This window comes from Halichoerus grypus, chromosome 10 (genome assembly GCF_964656455.1).
Source record: "Halichoerus grypus chromosome 10, mHalGry1.hap1.1, whole genome shotgun sequence".
Classification (NCBI taxonomy): Eukaryota; Metazoa; Chordata; class Mammalia; order Carnivora; family Phocidae; genus Halichoerus; species Halichoerus grypus.
Window position 1 is genome coordinate 57,630,650 of NC_135721.1, and position 24,386 is coordinate 57,655,035.

Here is a 24,386-nt window from a genome sequence, read left to right on the forward strand (position 1 = left end):
GGGGGCAGCAAAGGGACAGAGAGAGAATCTGAAGCAGACTCCCCACTGAGCATGGAGGCCTACCTGGGGCTTGATCTTATAACCCTGAGATCACCACCCCAGCCAAAACCAAGAGTCGCCACTCAACCAACTGAGCCACCTACGTGCCCCTAGGTTAAAAACTCGAAAATAATGCTCAAAGATCTGTTTTCTTTATATAGCTAACACATTTTAATTATTTTATATTCAATGAAGGTAGAAATCAATCATTTTTAAAAATATCTTCTATAATGAGTAGCATAGGGAATATTGAAGAAATATTAGACTTGGTCCTTACCTTCAAAACATTAATATTTTTCCATGGAATTTTAGGTACAATGGGCATTTTTTTTTTAAGATTTTATTTATTCACTTGAGAGGAGAGACAGAGAGAGAGCACGAGCAGGAGGGAGGGGCAGAGAGAGAGGGAGAAGCAGACTCCTTACTGAGCAGGGAGCCTGGCGTGAGGCTTGATCCCAGGAATCCAAGACCATGACCCAAAAGCAGAAGGCAGACGCTTAACCGACTGAGCAACCCAGGCACCCCAGGGCATTTCTTTAAATACTATCAAGATGACTCCATCACATGATTAAATTATTTACACTGATTTTTCTGAATGTTTAGAATGTTTCTTCCCCCTCATCCTGCCTTTAGTGACATCTAATATCACTAAAGACCATTTCCTCATTAACCCAAAATAATTTCTTCTTCTCATTCTGTTACTGATGACAGTTTTCCTTCTTATCCTAGTTTTCCTATTTATCCATAGCTTAAATAAATCTTTATGTTCCTCCTAGAACTTCTGCTTCTAGAACTTTCATTCATATTAACAAAGTGAAAGGTAATTCTGATTAGCTATACCAATACTTCCTCTATTTGGTATGCAAATAAATGTTAATTCAAATCATAATAAGAGGCAACCTCCAAAGAAATACCATTTACCTATTTAATAAATATTTATCAAATACTTGTTATATATCTTTCGTAGTACCTGCCCTCATGGCTTTATATTTTTGTGGGATAGACAAGTGAAGCATTATATAGTATATGATAACTGTGATAAGTATTATGATTGAGATATGCATTATAGGCCATATGAAACTGGAAGAGAGGCATATAGCTCAATCTAAGGTCAGGAAGGCCTTCTGAACTTATTTAAATTTGAGCTAATACAAGACAAACGGACATTATTATCATTATTATTATTATTATAAGAGAAGAAATGGAGAACATTCTACAGGACAAAAGGGAGACAAATGAGAACAAGACACATTTGAATAACTGCAAGTTGTTTGGGGTTTAAGATGCCAGAGGTGGAAAATGGAATGAGATGAGGTTGGCAAATGTCCTATTCTAAAGATTACTGTGATCAAACCAAAGAATGAGAACTATGGGAATCCACTGAAAAATCAAAATGTATATTTTAGAAACATCACTCCAGCAGCAACATGGTGGCAGCATTTGGAAAAAAACAGTACAGGAAGCAAGAAGATGAGTAGGTCAGCATCACCACTCCACGAAAGGAGGCAATCAATCAATATTTGCTAATTAAAGAATAAATTAAGAATAAAGATTTGGTGGTTAATTTGACATGAGGGATAGGGAAAGGAATCTAGGACAAATGTCAACTCTGTCTTGGGTGACTGTGTGGATAGTATTCTACCACTGTGAGGGGGGCATGGTTCAGAACATACCAAGTTACAGGTGCCTGTGAAACTTCCCATGGAAATAATTCAACACCACAGATACTGGTCTGGAGCTTAAAATACACAATTTTGTTATGTATTTCTCCCTTTAAAAAAGCACTTTTCAGGGCACCTGGGTGGCTCAGTCGGTTGTGTCTGACTCTTGATTTCAGCTAAGGTCATGAGCTCAGGGTTGTGAGACTGAGCCCTACATCAGGCTCTGCACTGGGCGTGACGCCTGCTTAAGATTCTCTCTCTCCCTCTCCCTCTCCAAAACAAAAATAAATAAATAAATTTTAAAAAACACTTTTCTGTTTTTTTTTTTAATTTCCTACAGCCAATGTGTTTTATAATACATAATCAGAAAAAAGTTAAAAATTTAAAAGATTTAGAACAAAAATTTATTCCCAGAATTATTTTAAATGGGAAACTTTCTCAGTAGTATACTACCTTGACCAAAACCCTTCCTGACCCAATATATTTATATAATACTATATTACTTATTATAGTCTTGTTTCACCAAATATTTACACATTTGAAAAATGCTAAGAATGCTATGTAATAGAACAAATTTCTACCCCAGTGCTACTCAAATTGAGCAATAAACTTGTAGTGTAAAACTTAGTCATAGCAACAGTGTGTTAGTCTGGACTTGCTTCACACTGGTGAGAATAAGAAGGAAAACTAAATTAGGGGCAGGCAATCAAAGCAAAGGGTCAAGTAATTTGAGACTCTCCTTTACTGTTAGGAAGGGAAAAGAAGATAGAAATTGACCACAAGAGATTATCACATTGAACAAAAAAAGGTGGTTGGGTGGTGGCCTTAAGAGTAGGTGATGTTTTCCTTTTGAGAAAGTCTGTAGCTGAGTTAAAAAAAGAAAAAAATAAACTGCCTAGAGCTAGAACATATCTGCAAATCTTGCAGCATCCTCCACTGTTCTCTCTAAAGCATAACAAGATTCAGTACAGGTCTACCTCATTTTAAGATGGTCTAAGATAGTAACTTTTCAACTTCCTGGCAGAGATCAAGGTTCAAAAGATGTCACTTTTCTCACAGGCTCAGGTCCATAAACATTTGATTTATGGATACAACTAATGGATTTAATACTTTGATTTTTAATCCCATGGTACATCACAATGGGGAAAGAAGGGGCTACTTCAAGCAGAAAAGTAGACATTGAGTAGTCTGTTCCCAGGAACTCGACACCTCCCTCTTAATTAATTAGTAAACCTTAGTGGCTTATTAATATGATCAAGTTGCTCCCAATTTTTTTTAAAAAGTCTCTCAACCATCAGCCCTTTCTAGTTTGGCCAGACTCTCTTAATCCTCACAAGAAAACAACTTTAAAACATAGTAGTCCACAATTTCTCACCTACTATTTATCCTTCAACTCACTGCACTGTTTTTATTTCCACCTTTATCCAGGCCCCTTACCAAAACTGCTCTCACTGAGGTCACCATTGTAGTCTAGATGGCAAGTATACTAGATACCTTTCAGCTCTTACCATACTTGACCTCTGTATGAATAAATGTAATTAGCCCTTCCTTCCTTGAAATTCTTTTGCCCCTTCCAGGACAATAGTACCGCCTGGTTCTCCTATCTCTTTGATAGTTCTGTCTTAGTCTCATTTCATGATAACTATTCATCCCTCTACCTCTTAAATATTAACATTCCCTAGAACTCCATCATAAGTCCTAACTTTGCTCTTCCTGGAAGAATTCATCTACTCTCCTGGCTTAACCTAAGACAGAAATGCAGATAATCCTCAGATATGTAGCTTGACTACTGGGTATTTTCACCCTAATGACCTGAGACATTCCCCTCAAACACTTATACAAAAAATGGAATTAAGTAGCTGTATATCTATGTCATGTTCATCTTTCATCTCTGAAACAGCAGTTTTTAGCATGGCTGGGACTTAACGCACGTTGTAAATGAATGAATGAATGAACTGAATGAGTCATAATAATTGGCAGCATATTTGTAGAGGCAGAAATATCTATATTTTTTATTTTTATTTTTTTAAATGTTTTATTTATTTATTCATGAGAGCCAGAGAGAGAGAGAGAGAGAGGCAGAGGCAGAGGGGGAAGCAGGCTCCCCGCCTAGCAGGGAGCCCGATGTGGGACTCGATCCCAGGACCCTGAGCCGAAGGCAGACGCTTAACCATCTGAGCCACCCAGGCGCCCCAAAAATATCTATATTTTTTAACTATAGAAATAGTATTTTTAATCTATGTGTTTATCTATATGTCTTTCTATGTATCTATACATATATCTATCCATATTTCATTTACCTATGGAAGTGTTACAGTTTAAGCCATCTCCCCAAAATTTGGTGGCTTAAAACAATAAATTACTATCTCTCACACTTCTATGGGTTGACTGGACTCAGCTGGGTGGTTCATTACAGTTAGATGGTGGCTGGGGCTGAAGTCATATGAGCGCTTGAACTGGGCTGGACATCCAAAATGTCTTCTTCACTTGCATGTTTGGTATTTCAGTTGAGAAAGCAGGAACAAGTGGAGGTTGGCCAGGCATAACTCTCTCCCAAAGTGTCCAGTTCACATAGCTAGTTTGGAGTTCTTCTCAGCATAGCAATCTCAGGGTGGCTGGACTTTTTTACATGGCAGCTGGCTTTCCCCTGAGCATGCTGTATAAGAGGGCCAGGTAGATGATAAGAGGCACTTGATGACTTAGCTTCAGAAGTTACAAAGTGTCACTTCCACACCCAATTCTATAGTTAAAAGTAATTTACAGGGCTAGCCCAGATGTACGAGAGGACTACCAAAGGGAATGAATAATAGGAAGCATGGTTCACTGGGAGACAATCTGTGGAGACTAGCTACCACACCGATCAATAAATCAGAAAGTTGGAAAGCATTTATGTTCTTACTAATCTAACATACTTACTGTAATTTTTACATTACCTTCCAATATTTTACATATACCCATATGTGAAAGGCACAAACCTTAAATTGTATAATTCAATGAATTTTGATAAATGTATACACCTATGTAACCCAAGATCCAGAACATTTGCATCACTCCCTTGAGTTTTCTCATGTCTCTTTTCAATCAATCCCCAAACCCACAGGCTATCACCATCACACAGGATTGGTTTTGCCTCTTCTAGAACTTCACATAAATGGACTTCTTGCAGTTAGCATAATGGTTTTGAAATACATCCATGATGTTGAACATAACAACTGTTCATTTTTATTGAAGGGCATTCCATTCATGAATATACAGGTGACCCTTGAGCAACATGAGTTTGAACTGTGCAGGTCCACTTACACTAGATTTTTTTCGATACATACAGTACAGTCCTATAAATAAATGTATTTTCCTTATGACTTTCCTAGTATTTTCTTTTCTCTAGCTTACTTTATTGTAAGAATACGTATATAATACACATAAAACAAGTGTTAATCAACTGTTTATGTTATCAGTAAGGCCTTTGGTTAACAGTAGGCTATTAGTAGTTAAGTTTATGGGGAGTCAAAAGTTACAAATGGATTTTCGACTATCCCAGGAGTTGACACCCCTCACCCCCATGTTGTTCAAGGGTCAACTGTACTACAGTTTATTTTGCCACTGCCCTATTGATGTACACTGAAGCTGTTTCCAGTTTAGGGCTATTATGAAGAAAAATGCTATAAGTATTTTTGTACAAATCTTTTTGTGGACATGTGTTTTCATTTCTTTTGGATAAATATTAAGGAGTGGTATTGCTGGGTCAGAGGTAGTATATGTTTAGTGTTATAAGAAATTCCCCAAGTGATCGTACCATTCACTTACACTCTACCAATAATGGATGAGAGTTAGTGCATTTGCCAATATTTAGTATTGCCAGTCTTAAATTATAACCATTCTAATGGATGTGGAATTATAATCTCATTGTGATTTTAAACTGCTTTTCCCTAATCACAAGTGATGCTGAGAACATTTTCATGTGATTATTGGCCAGTGATATAGCTTTCTTTGGGGACCACATATTCAATTTCTTGCCCATTTTCTTAAAAAATAGGGTTGGAGCGCCTGCCTGGCTCAGTCAGTAGAGCATGCAAATTCGAGCCCCATGTTGGGTGTAGAGATTACTTAAAATAAAATCTTAAAAAATTTTTTTTTTAAATAGGGTTGTGTTTTCACTATTGAGATGTCAGACATTTAAAAAAATCTATTCTGAATGAAAGACGTGTCAGATATCTACTTGGTGAATATTTTCTTCTAGCCTATAACATACCCTATATTTCCTCAATTATCTATTTTGATGAGCATAAGTTTTTAATTTTGATGAAGTTTAATTTATCAAAATTTTCTTTCATGTTTACTCACCTATGTCTTATGTATGAACCCTCTGCCTGCCCTCAGGTCACAAATACATTGTTCTTTTTTTTCTTTTTTCTCCCCAGAAGCTTTATTGTTTTAGCTTTTACATTTAGGTCTATGATCAACCTTGAATTAATGTTTGTATATCCTGAAAGGTAGGAATTGAAGCTCATCTTTTCCACACGGACATCTGGGTATGTCAAAATAATCTGTTGAAAAGACTTTCCTTTCCTCACTGAATTATGCTGCACCTTTGTTGAAAATTAATTGACCAAGTAAGTTTGGGTCTATTTCAGAACTTTCTCTTTTGTTCTACTGTCCTATGCTAATACCACACTATACTGATTATTATCTTCATAGTAAATCTTGCCATCAAGTAGTATTAATATTATGATGCTGTTCTTTTTCAAAATTGTATTGTTATTCAGGTCCTTTGCATTTCCAAATATATTTTGGAGTCAGCTTTTCAATTTCTTTTTTCTTTTTTAAAAGCCTGCTAGGATTATGATTGGCACTAAGTTGATTCTATAGATTGACTTGGGGAGGACTGAAATCTTAACAATATTGAGTCTTCTCATCTATGAACGTAGATCATTTCTCCATTTATTAAGGGTTTCTGTAATTACCTTCAATATTGTATTACAGCTTTCAATGTAGAGGTTTTTCTACATCTTTTGTTAAATTTATTTCTAAATATCTATATAATTTTTAAATGGAATTATTTGGTTAATTTCATTTCCCAAATGTTTGTTGTTCATATATAAAAATACAGATTTTTCTATATTAATCTTGTATCCTGTGATCTTGCTAGGATCTCCAGTATCATGTTAAACACAAGTGGTGAAAGCAAACATTTTTGCCTCATTCCCAATCTTAGGAGAAAAGTAATCAGTATTTTACCATTACATATGATATTAGCTGTAGCTTTTCATAGATGTTCTTTCTCAAAATGAAGAAATTCCCTTACATTGAAATCTTGCTGAGAAACTTGGTACTGAATTTTGTCAAACACTCCTTTATATATCTATTGAGATAATTATATGGTTTTTCTCCTTTATTCTGTTACTATGGTTAAACCAACCTCGCATTCCTAGGACAAATCCTCAGAGAATGCATATCAGTACTTAGAATATTCATGTTTTCTGGCTCCTCCCCTAAATACTGGAGAGCTTCTAACTTTTTCTTCAGAGCTCTTACTCCCATTTTGGCCCTGTCAGATGGGCTCTCAGTATCACCAGAATTCTCCTGGAGTTTCCTAGGGAGGCAGGGAGGCCTAAAGAATGTTCAGTTGTCATTAGTACAAACAAAGCAACATTAATTAAGGTTTAAGAGTGACACAAAAAGGAGGATGAATTTGTAATCTGTATCTTCTGCCACTTCTGGTCTCTGAGTTTACATATTTGAATTCTAAACACTAGGAGGAGATATTCTTACTGTCTTCGGTCTCTCTTTCTAGGGTCTCAGATTCCTTTAAAGAGGAGATAGTTGTGAAACCTTACCAACTTTTTAGATCAAGGGATCATAAATGTCCCCAGCTCTCTGATTTTACCCTGTTTTCCAACCTTAATAACTAAGTAATAGATGCAGTATTCCAGAAATTCTTATCCTTTGCAAAGAATTCCCAAAATAGGTGGCCATTTTTATTCTATTATGTTACATAGCCCACAGCAAACCTATGATTTTGTTCATTAGTATCCTAGGTACTGGAGAGTAAATGGCCAGGTAAAAACCAGAAGCAAATTAATGGATGTATTATTCTCTGACCAGAGTCCCAAGTTCATTCTGAGAGAAGACCTATTTTTCCCCATTCATCGTCCTAGTGAGCAGGACATGTAATGTCAGAGGGCTAAGGCATCCCATACTCAACTTGAGCTCTTCAAATATGAACTGTTATCTCCTCTACTACCATCTATGCTTACAATTATATTCTCTGAAGTTAGCCAATATGTCACTCTTCCTCCTCCCAAATTAACTTTATAAACTATAGGAAAGGGATTAATAAACACCAGACAATAGTGCTTATGGTAAAAATGAATCTTGGCTCTCTGCTCCTCCCTGTTCGACCGACAGACAGCCGCATCTTCTGGTGCAGTACCAGTCGCGTCCCTGAGACCCGATGGTGAAGGTCGGAGTGAAAGGATTTGGCTGTATTGGGCGCCCTGGTCACCAGAGCTGCTTTTAACTCTGGCAAAGTGGATATTGTCGCCATCAATGACCCCTTCAATGACCTCAGCTACATGGTCTACATGTTCCAGTATGATTCCACCCATGGCAAATTCCATGGCACAGTCAAGGCTGAGAATGGGAAGCTTGTCATCAATGGAAAGTCCATCTCCATCTTCCAGGAGCGAGATCCCGCCAACATCAAATGGGGTGATGCTGGTGCTGAGTATGTTGTGGAGTCCACTGCGGTCTTCATCACCATGGAGAAGGCTGGGGCTCACTTGAAGGGCAGGGCCAAGAGGGTCATCACCTCTGCTCCTTCTACCGATGCCCCCATGTTTGTGATGGGTGTGAACCACGAGAAGTATGACAACTCTCTCAAGATTGTCAGCAATGCCTCCTGCACCAACTGCTTGGCTCCTCTGGCCAAGGTCATCCATGACAACTTCAGCATCGTGGAGGGACTCATGACCACCGTCCATGCCATCACTGCCACCAGAAGACCGTGGATGGCCCCTCTGGGAAGCTGTGGCACGACGGCCGAGGGGCTGCCCAGAACATCATCCCTGCTTCCACTGGCACTGCCAAGGCTGTGGGCAAGGTCATCCCTGAGCTGAACGGGAAGCTCACTGGCATGGCCTTCCGTGTCCCCACCCCCAACGTGTCCATCGTGGATCTGACCTGCCACCTGGAGAAAGCTGCCAAATACGATGACATCAAGAAGGTGGTGAAGCAGGCATCAGAGGGCCCCCTCAAGGGATCCTGGGGTACACTGAGGACCAGGTTGTCTCCTGTGACTTTAACAGTGACACCCACTCCTCCACCTTCAGTGCCGGGGCTGGCATTGCTCTCAATGACCACTTTGTCAAGCTCATTTCCTGGTATGACAATGAATTTGGCTATAGCAACCGGGTGGGGGACCTTATAGTCCACATGGCCTCCAAGGAGTAAGAGCCCCCTGGACCACCAGCCCCAGCGAGAGCAAGAGGAAGAGAGAGGCCCTCAGTTGCTGGGGAGTCCCTGCCCCAACTTATCCCCCAAAACACTGAGAATCTCCCGACCTCCACTGTTTCCATCCCAGACCCCCTGAAGAAGGGGAGGGGCTTGGGGAGCCCTACCTTGTCATGTACCATCAATAAAGTATACTGTACAGAGCCAAAAAAAAAAAGAATCTTACTTTATAAACCACATCTGGATGGACTATATATCTGATGGAAGGCCACAGTTTTGGGCTTTTCTGACTGTGGAATCTTATAACTAGGCATTTCCATTACAGAGACCCTGGAAACTACACTTGTTAAACTGTTTCAAAAGATACCAGCTCTTGGGCAGCATAGATTCTAAACCTAGGCAACCCCTGCTTCTTTCTACCTATGTGGATCTCGCCTCCTTGTACCCAAGCTGTTATGTGGAGATAGAGGTCAAAAAATAGCACCTGGGATGCTGTGAGGACTCCAGGGAAAAAAGAATGCTCTGCTGGCATGCTGCTGTGTTTCTGTGTTTCCAATATCCTTCTAAGTGAATCTAATGCTTAGTTTGGCTTATGTGACCTGAGTAGGTCACATAAGTCTAAATGTCTGGTTGAACCTAAGTAGAATCCTTGGTTATCTTTGCAACAGTTTTGAGTATCCTGGTATCTTTCTGGTATTTCATAATGTCTGCGTTTCTCCAATGATGCTTTGCTATAAACTGCTTCAGTTGAACCTGACTTTCTGAGCTGTATTCAACAGGACATTGTTATTTATGGAGGAATCTTTTTCTCTTCTTATTGATACGTATTCAGAAATTCAACAGGAATCCCAAAGATGGTCATATTGCCATATAGTGGTTCACACATTCTGAGGTTGCTGATTGTTTTAAAACCATATATGTTTTCTAATACTGGCTATAATAAACTTTCCCATTAATAGGCTTTGTTTCTCCATCTCCAAGGTCTATTATTCCCTCTATATTTCAGTGATTCTTCTAATTGTAATTCAAAATTTCCTTGCCCATTTACTGGTGCTACACCTCTTAGTAGAATGCACCTGTACATAACAGTATCAATAAAAGGTTTCTGTTTAAGATCCAGTTCCAAAATATGTTTCCAGTTAATAGTGAATTTTGTCTCAGACAGAACAGGGTAGGGATTTTTGATCAATCCAAGTATAGATATCATGAATTTATATTTACCTTATAGCAAAGACTGTAATTTCAGAAGATAATATTTGTTAATTACTATTGCTCTAACAGCAATATTCCATAAGAAATCACTGACTAAACGAATAACCTCTAGGTATCAATCTAAGGTATCACAAAATAATTGTAACAGTCTGTTCCCCCAAGAAGTTTGCAGCTTAGTTGAGGAAACAATATATCCATATAATTTTTATTGATATGTGATTGCATTTTATGCATTTACATTGCAGTATAAAGATATAATAGAGGCAAAATTTAAGATAATGATTCCTTCCTCCATAAACATTCTGTCAGCAATTTCAAAACTGCAAGGAAGAGCAAATATAAGCGGTGTTTAAATTACTGCCACTTTAACTGGTAAATAAAAATACCCACCATACTTTATTTGTACCATGTTTATAAAATGCATTCATTTTATTTAGTCTTAACCTATTGCTTTAACATTACTGTTGTTAAATTTTAATATATTTTTAACTATCTTAAAACTACTTTACCAAAACATTTTTAGAGTGGTAGTGTTGGTGCTAAAAAAAATTCCTGAAAGATAATAAGTTTGGAATGGAATTTACATGTGCTAAAAAATGCAACTAAGGAAGCCAAACAACTGCCATAACATGCAGTTGGTGCTATTAATTTAAGTGACTGTACGCTGGAAATATAATAGAGAAAAAAAGTAACATCAAAGCAAAAATATGCTACAATGACTGTGGATTAACTTAAGAGCATGCATCTAATCACCACTGTCCCCACCTACCCTGCTCCCTCAACACACATTTTGCATTCATTACTTTTGGAAAACTAGTCTTGAATTATTTAAGGTTTGAATTATGTCTCCTCCAGATCACATGCCTTCCATAAAATGGGACCACTCTACCCTGAATAAATGAGTAAAGGTCAAATAAATGGAACAAGATAATAAGCCAGAGTGATCAGTATGGGCTATAACAGAAGATGGAAGTCCCCTCATTGATTTATGGCCTTTCAGTTAACACATCTTAAATTCTCAATATGTTCCAAACAATGTGCCAGAAGCTAGTGATGAAAAAATGATTAGAACGTAGTCTCTACCTTGAAGGAATTTCAGAAAATGGGGAAAAGAAATACATAAATAAATAATAACACAAAATAGTAAAATTCCAAAGAAATCTTGCATCATCACAAGTTGCATTAAAACAACTTCTTTGATTATGGTTAGAGAATTTTAGGCTATCTAAAAGAAAGTTATTCCTCCTACAAGAATTTTAGAAAATAAGGTGTACGTGTATGATTTAGGCAATAAAGGTGACTATGGTTGAAATGTTTGTGTCCCCCCAAAATTCATATGTTGAAATCTTAATTCCCAGTGTGATGGTATTAGGAGGTGGGACCTTTGGGAGAGGATTAGGTCATGAGGGCAGAGCCTTCATGAATAAGATTAATGCCCTTCTAAAAGGGGCCCCAAAGAGATCCCTTGCCCCCTTCCACCACGTGAGGAATACAATGAGAAGTCTGTGACCCAGAAGAGGGCCCTCATCCAACTGTGATGGCACCTTGATCACAGACTTCCAGCCTCCAGAACTGTAAGAAATAAATTTCTGTTGTTTATAAGGTACCCATCTATGGTATTTTGTTATAGCAGCCCAAACAGACTAAGATAAGGGTTTAGTTATAAAATCTAATTATTACTGAATATTTTCATTATATCTATCAAAAATAATGTCCTTTCTTTTCCTTTCAATACCAGCATAAAACTTCTGACATATTGTTATCACCTTTTTTTTTCCCCACGGCTGTGATCAAAACAGTACAACACTGCTCAAAACAGCTATAAAAATAAGTGGGTTTTTTAAATTCCTACTTATGGTACTAGTGTCTAATTGAGATTTAGTTTTAACAAAAAGCCTACAAAGAACAAACCATATTCTCCAATTAAAAGATCAAAATATATCCCTCTGCAGTTATAAACACTCATGCTGTAAGAAAATGCCTGCATTTGTAAATAGTACAACAGTGGCACTGGGGCTGGAATGGTCAAGCTTAAGTGGGCATGAAAGGTTTCCAAGAGTATGTGTCAATAAAATTAAAATTTGAAAGATAGGTAAAAAGTCACTGGTGGTGGTAGAGGAAGGTTACTAACTTATCCTTCCTGAAGTACTTCAGCTAGCCAAATAAAACAAAGAACTCAAAGATAGGTAAGACATGGCATTTTTCAAAAGTATTTTATAGTTGTTGCTGACATCAATTGTAAACATAATACAGATGTCTGCATATATTACTGAAAAAAACGCCAAAATATTATTGAAATAAAAATAATAGCCAGGAAAGGCTAGAGGGAGGGGTTTAAATAAAGAGAAAATAATATTGAATCTCTCATCTTACAAGAGGTAAGTCAACACATTCTGTTTCATTCATTTATTTATTTTTTAAAGACTTTATTTTTAAGTAATCTCTACATGCAACATGGGGCTCGAACTCATAACCCCGAGATCAAGAGTAACACGCTCTACTAAATGAGCCAGCTAGGTGCCCCTGTTTTATTTTTAATGTTAGTAGAGAAATATAGGTTCATTTATTTATTCATCTGGCTTATTTATCTTAGAGGATAGTATACTAAAATGAAAACAGAATGTATAACTTCCAAATTACTCTATTAAAAAATGCTTAAATAAAGGACATTTGAGAATGGCAAAATTTAAGGGGTGGATGGGAAAAAAATAGTATGAAAATTCCCAAATAAAAGTATAAATAAAGTAATGTAAGTGAAATTAAGTATGCAGTTATCAAAAAATATAACTATTAAGGTATTAAGGGCAAAGAATATAAAGACAGATAAACCAAATACTGTTTATAAGAGAAGTACTTAATGCAGTAAAATAAAAAGAAAGTGATAAATACACCAGGAAAAGACAAATATAAAAAAAGCATGACTTACAAATATTAGCATCAGGCAAAATTTCTGGGCAAGAGGCATTAAATGCGGCAAAATGATCAAATTACAATCCATAATGAAACTATTAGAAAATTAATTTTTATGCACTAAAGAATTTAGCATTGAAATTCTCTTTCACAGATGAGCTATACAAAAAGAATAAGAATAAATGTAGTGATCCGAAGGGGTACGTGCACCCCAATGTTTATAGCAGCAATGTCCACAATAGCCGAACTATGGAAATTCGAGCCAAGATGTCCATCAGCAGATGAATGGATAAAGAAGATGTGGTGTATGTGTGTATATATATATATACACACACAAACACACACAATGGAATATTATGCAGCCATCAAAAAACCCGAAATCTTGTCATTTGCCATGACATGGATAGAACTAGAGGATATTATGCTAAGCGAGTAAGTCAATCAGAGAAAGACATGTATCATATGATCTCATATGATATGAGGAATTCTTAATCTCAGGAAACAAACTGAGGGTTGCTGGAGTGGTGGGGGGAGGGAGGGATGGGGTGGCTGGGTGATAGACATTGTGAAGGGTATGGACTATGGTGAGTGCTGTGAATTGTGTAAGACCGTTGAATCATGGACCTGTACCTCTAAAACAAATAATACCTTATATGTTAAAAAAAAAAAAGAAGATAGTAGGAAGGGAAAAATGAAGGGGGGGGAATCGGAGGGGAAAACAAACCATGAGAGACTATGGACTCTGAGAAACAAACTGAGGGTTCTAGAGGGGAGGGGAGTAGGTGGATGGGTTATCTTATAGATAGAATGAGTTTTCAACTTTGCAAAAAAAAAAAAAAAAAGATAAACTTCTAGCTTAGTGCTAATAAAACCAACCTGTAATTTTTGCTGCCTTTTCTTCTTGGTTCACTCGGTTCTCATCATCTTCTTCATTATCTTCTTCAAAGTCATCTAAATTGCCAATGTCAGCCTGCTTCATACTCATCAAACTAGCCAAACTTTGCATGTCTTCATCCCTACATGAATGATTTAAAATTTAATACACAGCTCATGAAATGACATTGAAAAAAGACTGCTTAAGAAAATAATAATATATTCCTTCTTTCTATATGTTAATGAGCCTTTTTAAACAGTTGCCCAAGACTACTGAAAAATCTAAATACTCCTATTCATTAATTTTTAAATGGTATATTTAAATAGTAAAAAGCAAACTGGATTAAAAACTAACTTGTTAGGAGTTAGTTTAACTCTGTGCTGCAGATCTGTGGAAGACTAAAATTTTCTTCATAGGATTAAAATGTGGTTTCCTAATCATTAAACCTGGAAATAAAAACTTGTTTCATAAAACAGTGAGACAGTTTGCAAATCAATGAGATCTAGACTTTAAAAGTTCAAACTTTCAAAATAAATTAGAATAGAAATTCTTAATCTGAAATCCATGAACCCTTTTGGTTTGGTGAAGAGGAAGAAAAAGAAATGGTAAACCCCTGTAAATTATATTTAAATCTTGTTTAAATGTGCATTTTTCTCAAAGGGGCCATAACTCCCCAAAAGTTAAGGAACTACTGCAACAGAAAAAAACACCTTCAAGTCTAGCATTTTTAAAAATTACAAGATGAAAAATGACCCGGGTTAATTATAAGTTAAATACCATATATTTGATAAAATGTAAAAATGTCTTTATTTTGAAGTATTTTAAATATATTTTAAGTATTCTAAACATCAAATAATTTAAGTTTTCTCTATTATTTTCACCTTAAATTTCAAATAAACTACAGTGAATAAAACACATTTCTAATATATTATATACAAACTAAATTTCAATCTGATATACTTCCTTAAAATTCAGAAAGCCAAATTAAGATGCCGTTTCTCATGTTCTTACCACAATAAAATAAAAAACAACAAGAAAACTCTTTTGTAAAGAAATGTTCATTAATATTCACTTATCTCCTAAATATAGTACAACTTCGCAGACTAAACAGGCTTTTGAAATTCTTTGCATTTTCTCTCACGTAAGTTTAGAGTTAACCAAATCATTTCCCCTTTTAAAAATAAATGTAGTGACACAAAGTCTGCATAAACAAAAAAAGTTGTATTACCTTATAGGAATGCCTTACAAATTGCTCACCTACCAATGGGGGATAATTTCAAGATACAACATTATTCTTGAAATGTTAACTTGCTTAATTTTACTTCTTTAATTTCCTCATATTTTGGATTTTAGCCTTGAACAATTTTCTCTGTCAAAGTTTAGGAAGCAAGGAGTGTGGAGGTAGAGAGGGAGTTTAGGGTGTTTTGAGAGAATTTTCCACTGGAATTGAGACATTTGGTTCAACTGAATTCCTCTCACCCAGATTCTCCCGTGGATAGTGCTGATTCACTTACAGACGCTGCCCAGTGGAAAAGAGTCCACAAAGGATCTTCTCTGATTTTGTTTTCTCTCTTCTTCCTGTTTCCTTTCCTTTCATTTTGGCTTTAACTTCAGGGTAAGGTCTTTATTTTTAATTTCTCAGTATTTAAGACTAAAATTTAAGGTGCTGAGATGAAAGACTGATTGCTTCCGTTCTGTACTGTCTCTCTGTTACTACACTCACTCAAAAGCCAACTTTCCAGAGATGAGGCTTACCGTTATCTATCAAGTCATTTGCTGCCCTGTAGATGAGTGCCAAATCTCATTTTGACTGACGCACAGAAGCCAGTCTAATCAGTTAAGTGAACATGGTCAATTATAGTAAACACATTCCACTGGCTCAAATACATTTACATCTATGATTTAGATTGGATTGAAATGTTCATAGCTAGCTTCTTCCTCTCACTTTTTAAGTCTAAGCTTAGAATTTCCATTTCTTGCCTTCCTGATCTTCTCCAAGCAGGCACTAACCCTTTCATTATACCCCCAACATGCACTCATGCTTGACTTGACTGTATGCAACAACCATAGTGCATGTTACTTTTTTTCCTGCTCCAGGTGTGTTTACCCTTAGGAGACCAAAACTGGTGCAGGAACTACCTTCGTGCAACCCCTATTCAGTGCTTAAGAAGTGATTTTTGAAATGAATAATTATAGCAAATTGTACTTTGCTCTACAATTTTTAGAAGGCTGGGCCAAAGAACATGAATTGGGGAAAGTTCCTTTAGTTCTTTTATTCCTCTTATCCTAAAATTTTCATTTTGCGTTACTCTTCTATCTCAGCTTCATCGAACAGCTCTACAAATTAACTGTCTGTACTTCAGAGTACAATTACTTACACTGAAGACAATGAAATACAAAACAATCATGTATGATACCCTATAACATACAATTTAAAATTTGGAACTTGCTATAGTCACTTTTATATTACTGTTCATCCTCTAGAGTCAAGAGACTATAAATAACAAGGAGTTCATTTAATTCAGCCTCTGAAGCAAAGAATGGCAAGAATGACTGGTATGCAGTAGGATATTCTCCACTGTTGCCAGTCTACTGAGTCAAAAGCTGTTGACATACAGTTTTAAAATACACTCAGAAGCAGCTTGTCTTCTTGACAAAAGAAACTTACGTGGCTTTTCCTTCCCGAAGGAAAATGCAAGATAATGAAAACTGGAGAGTGGCAGATACGACTTTTTTAGACAATGGCTTGAATTTTAACTTGACATCAGTCTGAGTTGGCATAGGGCTTGCATACTGTTTCATGTTGATGCTGCTAGTAGCAAGAGCTTTCCTTCGACCAGAAGGGGATTCCTGGAAGATAAAAAATAATTCGGAATTTGGGAGTTATTTATTTTACAGCCAAGTATTTTAAAATAGCATTTTAATAATATGATTAAATAACAGTTGAAATTTCCTTCCCTAATGAATTCCTGTAACACAATATTGAAATAAAATTGTGATGAAGTTATAACTTTTATATCTTTAAATAAGATATAACTTTTATATCTTTAAAAACTGGAGAGAGCTGGCCCAGGCAGAAATAAAGATAAACTAAAACAACCCTAAATATCTCAGGAAAGAAAAAGCAAGGAATGCAAACTAGGACAGAAAGTGTCCAGAGTTCCTCTAAAAAGAGGATCTAGCACAGAGATAGGCATCAAAAGTACTCAACAACTGTTCTCCTTCCTTTCATTCTATTTAATGTAACCTAATGATATTTCTCCTTTTTGAATGCTTCCAATTTTTTATGGAATTCCCAGCCTCTATGGCATTCTAACCTCATTTTTACCTACAGGATCTGAGTTCTATTTATCCTCTAATTTGAGCCTTATTTCTTCGCAGGGGCTTTTCTGATCACTCCACTCTACAGTTCTCTTTCCTTCCCCTCAGGTCACATTCATCAAGGGAGAAACCGCTGGTCTCTCTGAGGCCACGTCTGTGGCAGACTCTGCCAACTGACTCCAGCAGGTCGCACAGTCCTCCACACAGCTATTACCAATTCCTCAGAAATGAATACAAAAGGAAACCTATTAGCTATCAAGGGTACTTAACATTCTAGTAATAAGCTATCTCGTTTCAAAATTATTCCTTACAGAATAATAGCCTAGGAGAACAATGAAAACAAAACAGCAAAATAATGCTTAGGCATTAACTATGTATAAGACACATTGTTGATTCAGGAGAGAGATGATGACGATTAAGACATAATCCCTGACTATGTGTTCTAATGGCAAGGGGACATTTTAGATGAAGATAATTTGTAAATAATGTAAATGAGAGGTCATATGCCATCACTGATGTAAACCAGAAGTCATATACCAGCATTCCTTAGGATCTACTGGTCTGGGAGTTCAGATCTAAAATAAGGCCTAATTTTCAAGCTGTGTGACCTTGAGTGAGTAAACTTGAGCCTCACTAACCTTCCGTATAAAATAAGGAGACTAATCAGAAATCCATTTAAGCTCTACAATGGTTTTCTATAAAATTATTCAATTTTCCAACCAAGGCAGGAAAAACTACCATTAACCTTTGAATTATTATTTAATAAATCTTTATTTGTCTTATGATTGACAAACCTGCCTAAAATAAAGATCACTAATTTAATCAAAACATTAAACCAGCCTTTTAGAAAAAACTGACATTTCTGCCAGCAGGACAAGTAAAAATGTAATGTAGCATCCCTAAAGAATACCTTGTTTTAAAATGTGGTCTTATCTGTCAGATTATGCACAGCAATATTATACAGAACTATTAATGCATGTAGATACCTTATGAATGAATTTCAAAAATGCATCAAGCACTTGAGAAGGATTTAAGCCCTCTCAGAAGAAATACTTAAGAATATGCAAATACCCTCAACTGAATCAAGTTGAACAGATGTGACTATCCCAAACAATACATGTTCTTTCCCTGGTCGCTACTGTCAATCAAAGAATAAGATTAAGGTCCAAGGTTCTGACAATGTGCAAAATGAAAAAGTATGATCAGGTAGTATCAATTTATTACACTGATATGAACAATAATCTCTTATTGTACCTTTAGAATAGCTAACAACTTATAATATAGGATTTAAAGCCTCTGTTTTGGAAGCATGACATACAAACCACCACATATTATTTTCAGATTTTGTTAAACAAATCTGTTTCACAAAGTATGACACTGATCCTTTAGTAATAATTATTTAATTTTATAAGCAAATAAACTATAAAAATTAAGATAACTTGGAAATGAGCATAATTTTGAAAGCCCAATTTAAGGATAATTCCTACAAAATCTAGAGTTTTGATGATTAACATTCAAATTCATTTTTTATTTTTATTTTTTATTTTTATTTTTTAAAGATTTTATTTATTCATTTGAGAGACAGACAGACAGACAGACAGAGCATAAGCAGGGGAGAAAGGCTGAGGGAGAAGCAGACTCCCTGCTGAGCTAGGAGCCCAACGTGGGGCTCGCACGACCTGAGCTGAAGGCAGACCTTAACCATCTGAGCCACCCAGGCGCCCCTTCAAATTCATTTTTTAGATAAAAACTGTATAGACAAACAATGAATCATGGAACATGACATCAAAAACTAATGATGTAATGTATGGTGACTAACATAACATAATTTAAAAAAAAACTGTGTAGAAAAGGTTTTTTGCTGAACTCAAAGAGTTTTAAGTTTTTGGTAAATCAGCATCTCTGAAACAACAGAAAATAAAGGCTATGAATTCTAAACTTAATTAGCTGTACCACTTAATTAAGTATTTACTTGCTCAGCAACAATGAAAATAGCCCTTTGTAAGGTCTGGACAGGTGAACAGAACAGAGCTCTTTTGAGTCTACAATATCCATTCCTATTAACACAGCATCTCGCTAGAGTCTGTGCTGGGAAAAGAAGTCTGAATGGTATTTCTAGTAGGTCTTCACCAAGCTCACATATTGTTTTCCTCTTTAAAATTAGCTGTATCATAGAAAAGATAGTTAAAAAGAACAGTAATGAGAAAAATATAAGGATCTTTCACAGCTCTAACCCCACCTCCATGAATCTTCACTTTTTACAACCGAGTTTAAATCTTTACCCACCCAAAATTGATATCATTGCTATCAACAGTTCTATAAAGAGGAATGAAGTAAGTGATTGCAGTTTCGAGATGAACATGTCTTTTGCATCCTATCATCCTTCCAGAAAGGAGTAGGGGCCAGCCAGGCAGAAAGAGTTTAGAGAGAATTACTCTTGGTGCTGCCAGAGTCCTAATGTTATTTCATGTCATATGCAAGGTGGACAAAAGGACAGAAATAAGAAAAAAAATAGTAAAGGAACCCTGAGAGAAAGAAAGTTAGATGACAAAAGTCAGTAAGAAGTGAGCGTTCACATATATGTAAGACTAAGTTTCTGTCTCTGGGCCTATGTTTATACATGTTTGTATGTGAATCTGACAGTATTTGAGGAATTACTTCAAAACTCCTAAAGCTGAAGTTCTTAAATTTTAGTGTTTACTAAAAAACAAAAAACTAGGAGAGCTTTAGACAATCTAGATAACTGGATCCCACCCCCAGAGATCTTAAATTAGTAAAACCAGAGATGGGCTCAGGAATCTGCTGCATTTCTAAAAATAGTAAGTACCTCCCTTCTCTACTCCCATCCCGCCCCACCCACACCCACGTCACTACTACCAGGTGATTCTAATCCAGTTAATCTAAAATCACTTTCAGAAATACTTCCCCTAAGGAAGTTCTTACATAATATAATCATTTTACTTAAGAAATCTCACTCTCATTTTTCCTAAGTACTCTTCTGTAATAAAAAAGACTTGGCTGGGGTGTCTGGGTGGCTCAGTCATTTAAGCTTCTGTCTGCCTTTGGCTTAGGTCATGATCCTAGGACCCTGGGTTCAAGCCCGGTGTTCCCTCTCCCTCTGCCCCTCCCCCAACCGGTGCGTGTGCACGCGCTCTCTCTCTTACTCTCTCTCTCAAATAAATAAATAAAATCTTAAAAAAAAAAAATTTAGCCTATATATTTCCATTTCTTTGAAATCCAGCCTATTGTAGTTGTAATCAGGCAAACCAGCATTTGAACATCACACCAGCATTTATTCACTAAACTTTGGCCTATTTCTTCACGTATCTGAGCCTCATTTTCACAATGTCATCTTGGCAAATATTTTTAAAGTTTGGACAATACCAAGTGTTGATAAAAAGGAGGGACAATGCAAACTTTCTTACACTGCAGGAGGGAGCTTCAATAGATACAGCCACTTTGGAAAGTAAGTTGACATTACTTTGTAAAGTGGAACACATGCATTATCTTACAACTCAGTAATAACTTCCATCCTAGAAATATGTCCTAGAGAAATTCTTGCAATGTATACTGAAACATCTAGTAGGGTTTTTAGCAAATACTAGGTGCTTAGTAAATAGTATTTATTGTGAATATTTGTTGACCAATTAACCTGGTTTATTACATTAATATTATAAATAGTCCATCCAGGATCACCAATCTTGAAATTAGAAATATAAATAAGCATGTAACTCAGTGAGGATGTTTATTTTTTTTTAAAGATTTTATTTATTTGTTTGACAGAGAGAGAGAGAGTACAAGCAGGGGGTGAGCGGCAGGCAGGGGGAGAGGGTGAAGCAGGCTCCCACTGAACAAGGAGCCCAACATGGGACTCAATCCCAGGACCCCGGGATCATGACCAGAGCCGAAGGCAGTCGCCCAACCGACTGAGCCACCCAGGCGCCCCCAGGATGTTTACTTTAAAGTAATGCAATTATGTTACTAAAATTCATGCCTGGGACCCCTACATTCTTACCAGACCTAAAAAAATTCTCCACTTTAATGTTCCCTCATTGCTATTCAGGTGATAACAATACAAGCAATAGGTGAATAAATGTTTTCACTGTATAGCATAAAAGAGAAAAAAATTATCATCACTTTATTAGTAAAGAATGAACTGATTATAAAATAAATAAATACATTTTTGTGAGATTCAGGGCTTCTTTATATTTTTAAACATTACAGATTTTACCAAAAAAGCATGTAGCCAATGTTGCCACTTCCCCATTCCCCCAACCAAAACTAACTACATGATATAAAACATAATGGTAGCAAGCAATTTAGTTAAATGGGGTATTTTTTTTTTTTTCATATTACAAGAAGTTGAAGAGAATATCTTTTGTCCAAATTATTCAAGTTAGGGTCTTCTTACAGAAATAGCTCATAGTAAGACGTTTCATTTATTATGGAACCCAAAATAAATACAACTAATATAATGCCTCTCTGATTAAAATATTTGACTGACAGGGCACCTGGGTGGCTCAGTCGGTTAAGCATCTGCCTTCGGCTCAGGTCATGATCTCAGGGTCCTGGGATCTAGCCCTGCATCAGGCTCCCTGATCAACAGGGAGTCTGCTTCTCCCTCTGCCTGCTGCTCCCCCTGCTTGTGCTCTCTCTCTGTCAAATAAATAAATAAAATCTTAAAAAAATTTTTTTTTTACTGACTTCCTCTACCTATTAAAATGTTACATAAAATAAACCACAAGCTAGAAATTGAACTATTTCTTCCAAATATGAGGACCGGGGGGGTGGGGGCGCACTACTTAGATTTTACTATTTTTCAGAGTTTTATTACACAAAATGTTCTAAAAAGATTATGTCATGCACTAATACTTTAATTATTAAATCTTTTATAACACTGAAAATTAAACTTAACAGCATTATCAGTTGATTTTTTTAAATTGTGAAATACATTATACATATTAAAGTAAAAAACATGTAAGTATTATTTAATGACCAATAAAATGAACATCCTATACCACCATCTAGCTAAAGAAACAGAACACTACCAGTACCTTAAAATCCTCATGTCCCCTCTTGAATTGCCTCCTTCCCCTTCCCTCCTCCAGAAGTGACTAGCATCCTGAATTTTGGATTACTCCTTCTCTCCTCTTTTCCAAAAAAGAGTACTACTTATGTATCATCCCTAAAGAACATGTTGCTGATGAATGAATAAACAAGATGTGGCATATCCGTACAACAGAGTATTAGCCTTAAAGGGAATGAAATTCTGACAGGTGATGCATCATGGATGAAACTTCAGGACATCACGCTAAATGAAATAAGCCAGACAAAAAAGGTCAGCTATTATATGATTCCACTTATATGAAGAATAGGCAAATTTATAAAGACAGAAAGTAGAACAGAGATTACCAGGCGTGGGGGAAGGGAACACAGAGAGTTATTGTTTAATAGGTACAGAATTTCTATTTTGGATGATGAAAACCTTCTTAAAACAGATAGTGGTGAAGGTTACAACATTATGAGTGTACTTAATGCCACTGAACTGTACACTTAAAAGTGTTTAAAATGGTAAATTTTGTTATATTTTTATCACAATAAAAAGTCAAAAAAGAATATATTGTCTAGTTCTACCTGTTTCTTAACTTTGCACAACGAAATAACATTAACAGTTTTGTGAATTGTTTCTTACGTTCAACATCAAGTTCTTGATATTCACCTATACTTATAGGTACAGCTGCAATTCATTAAATTTCACTGCTCCTAGTTTTCCATTATATGAAAATGCTACAATCTACCTATTTTAACTGTCAATGGATACAGTTGTTTACAGGTTTATTTATCTATTTGGAATTATTAACAAAGCTGGTATCAATATTCTTATATCTATATCTTGTACACATATATAATAATTTACCTAGGACATATTTCTAGAATGGGAATTGTTAGTCATGGGATATGTATATGTTCAATTTAACCAGAAAATGTTAAATTGTAATCCAAAGTAGCTATATTAATTTACACTCCCTAAGTGTTTCCCTTGTTCCACATTTACCAACACTTAGTATTTTCTTTTTCATTTTGCCAATCTGAGATTATTAAATATTACTCATTACATCTTAATTGCACTTCCATGATTATTAATGGCATTGATTATCTTTTCATAGCTTACTGGCCATGTGTTTCCTCTTTTGTGAAATCTTTTGTAGTTTTTCCTACTGCTGGTTATTTTTTTTTTCTTTTTTTTCATGAAACTGAAAAACTTGCATTTATTCTGATATTATGTTCTTCTGGTTTTGGGGGTCTTTTAAAATTCTGGTGTAGTTAACATACAGTGTTGTATTAGTTTCAGGTATACAATATAGTGATTCAACAGTTCCGTATATTACTCAGTGCTCATCAAGATAAGTGTACCCTTTTTTTTTTTTCTTTAAGACAAGTGTACTCTTAATTCCCTTCATTTATTTCACCTATCCCCCTGCCCACCTCACCTATGATGATAACCATCTATTTGTTCTTTATAGTTAAGAGTCTGTTTGGGGGCACCTGGGTGGCTCAGTAGGTTAAGTGTCTGCTTTAGGCTCAGGTCATGATCTCAGAGTCCTGGGACTGAGCCTCTCGAGGGCTACCTGCTGAGCAGGGAGCCTGCTTTTCCCTCTCCCCCTCCCCCCCACCCCCCTCATGCTCTCTCTCTCAGATAAATAAAATCTTTTTTAAAAACAAGTCTGTTTTTTGGTTTGTCTCCTTCTTTTCCTTTGTTCATTTGTTTTGTTTCTGAAATTCCTCATGAATCACATGGTATTTGTCTTTCTCAGACTGGCTTATTTTGCTTAGCATTATACCCTCTAGATCCATCCATGTTGTTGTAAATAGCAAGATTTCACTCTTTCTTATGGCTGATTAATATTCCATTCCATATA

General features: G+C 36.1%; 1 protein-coding gene and 1 pseudogene across 10 annotated transcripts in view; one reads left to right on the forward strand and one right to left on the reverse strand.

Moving 5' to 3' along the window:
- EHBP1 (EH domain binding protein 1) overlaps positions 1-24,386 on the reverse strand; it is a 416,635-nt gene that overhangs the window by 195,623 nt on the left and 196,626 nt on the right. For all 10 annotated transcript variants that reach the window (XM_078056492.1, XM_078056493.1, XM_078056491.1 and 7 more), the window contains 2 exons: positions 16,814-16,995; positions 14,148-14,287 (listed from right to left, as the gene is read on the reverse strand). In XM_078056492.1, coding sequence (XP_077912618.1) covers positions 14,148-14,287; positions 16,814-16,995 — 322 coding nt within the window. The remainder of the gene's footprint in view (positions 1-14,147; positions 14,288-16,813; positions 16,996-24,386) is intronic.
- On the forward strand, positions 8,137-9,231 carry LOC118552175 (glyceraldehyde-3-phosphate dehydrogenase pseudogene; annotated as a pseudogene).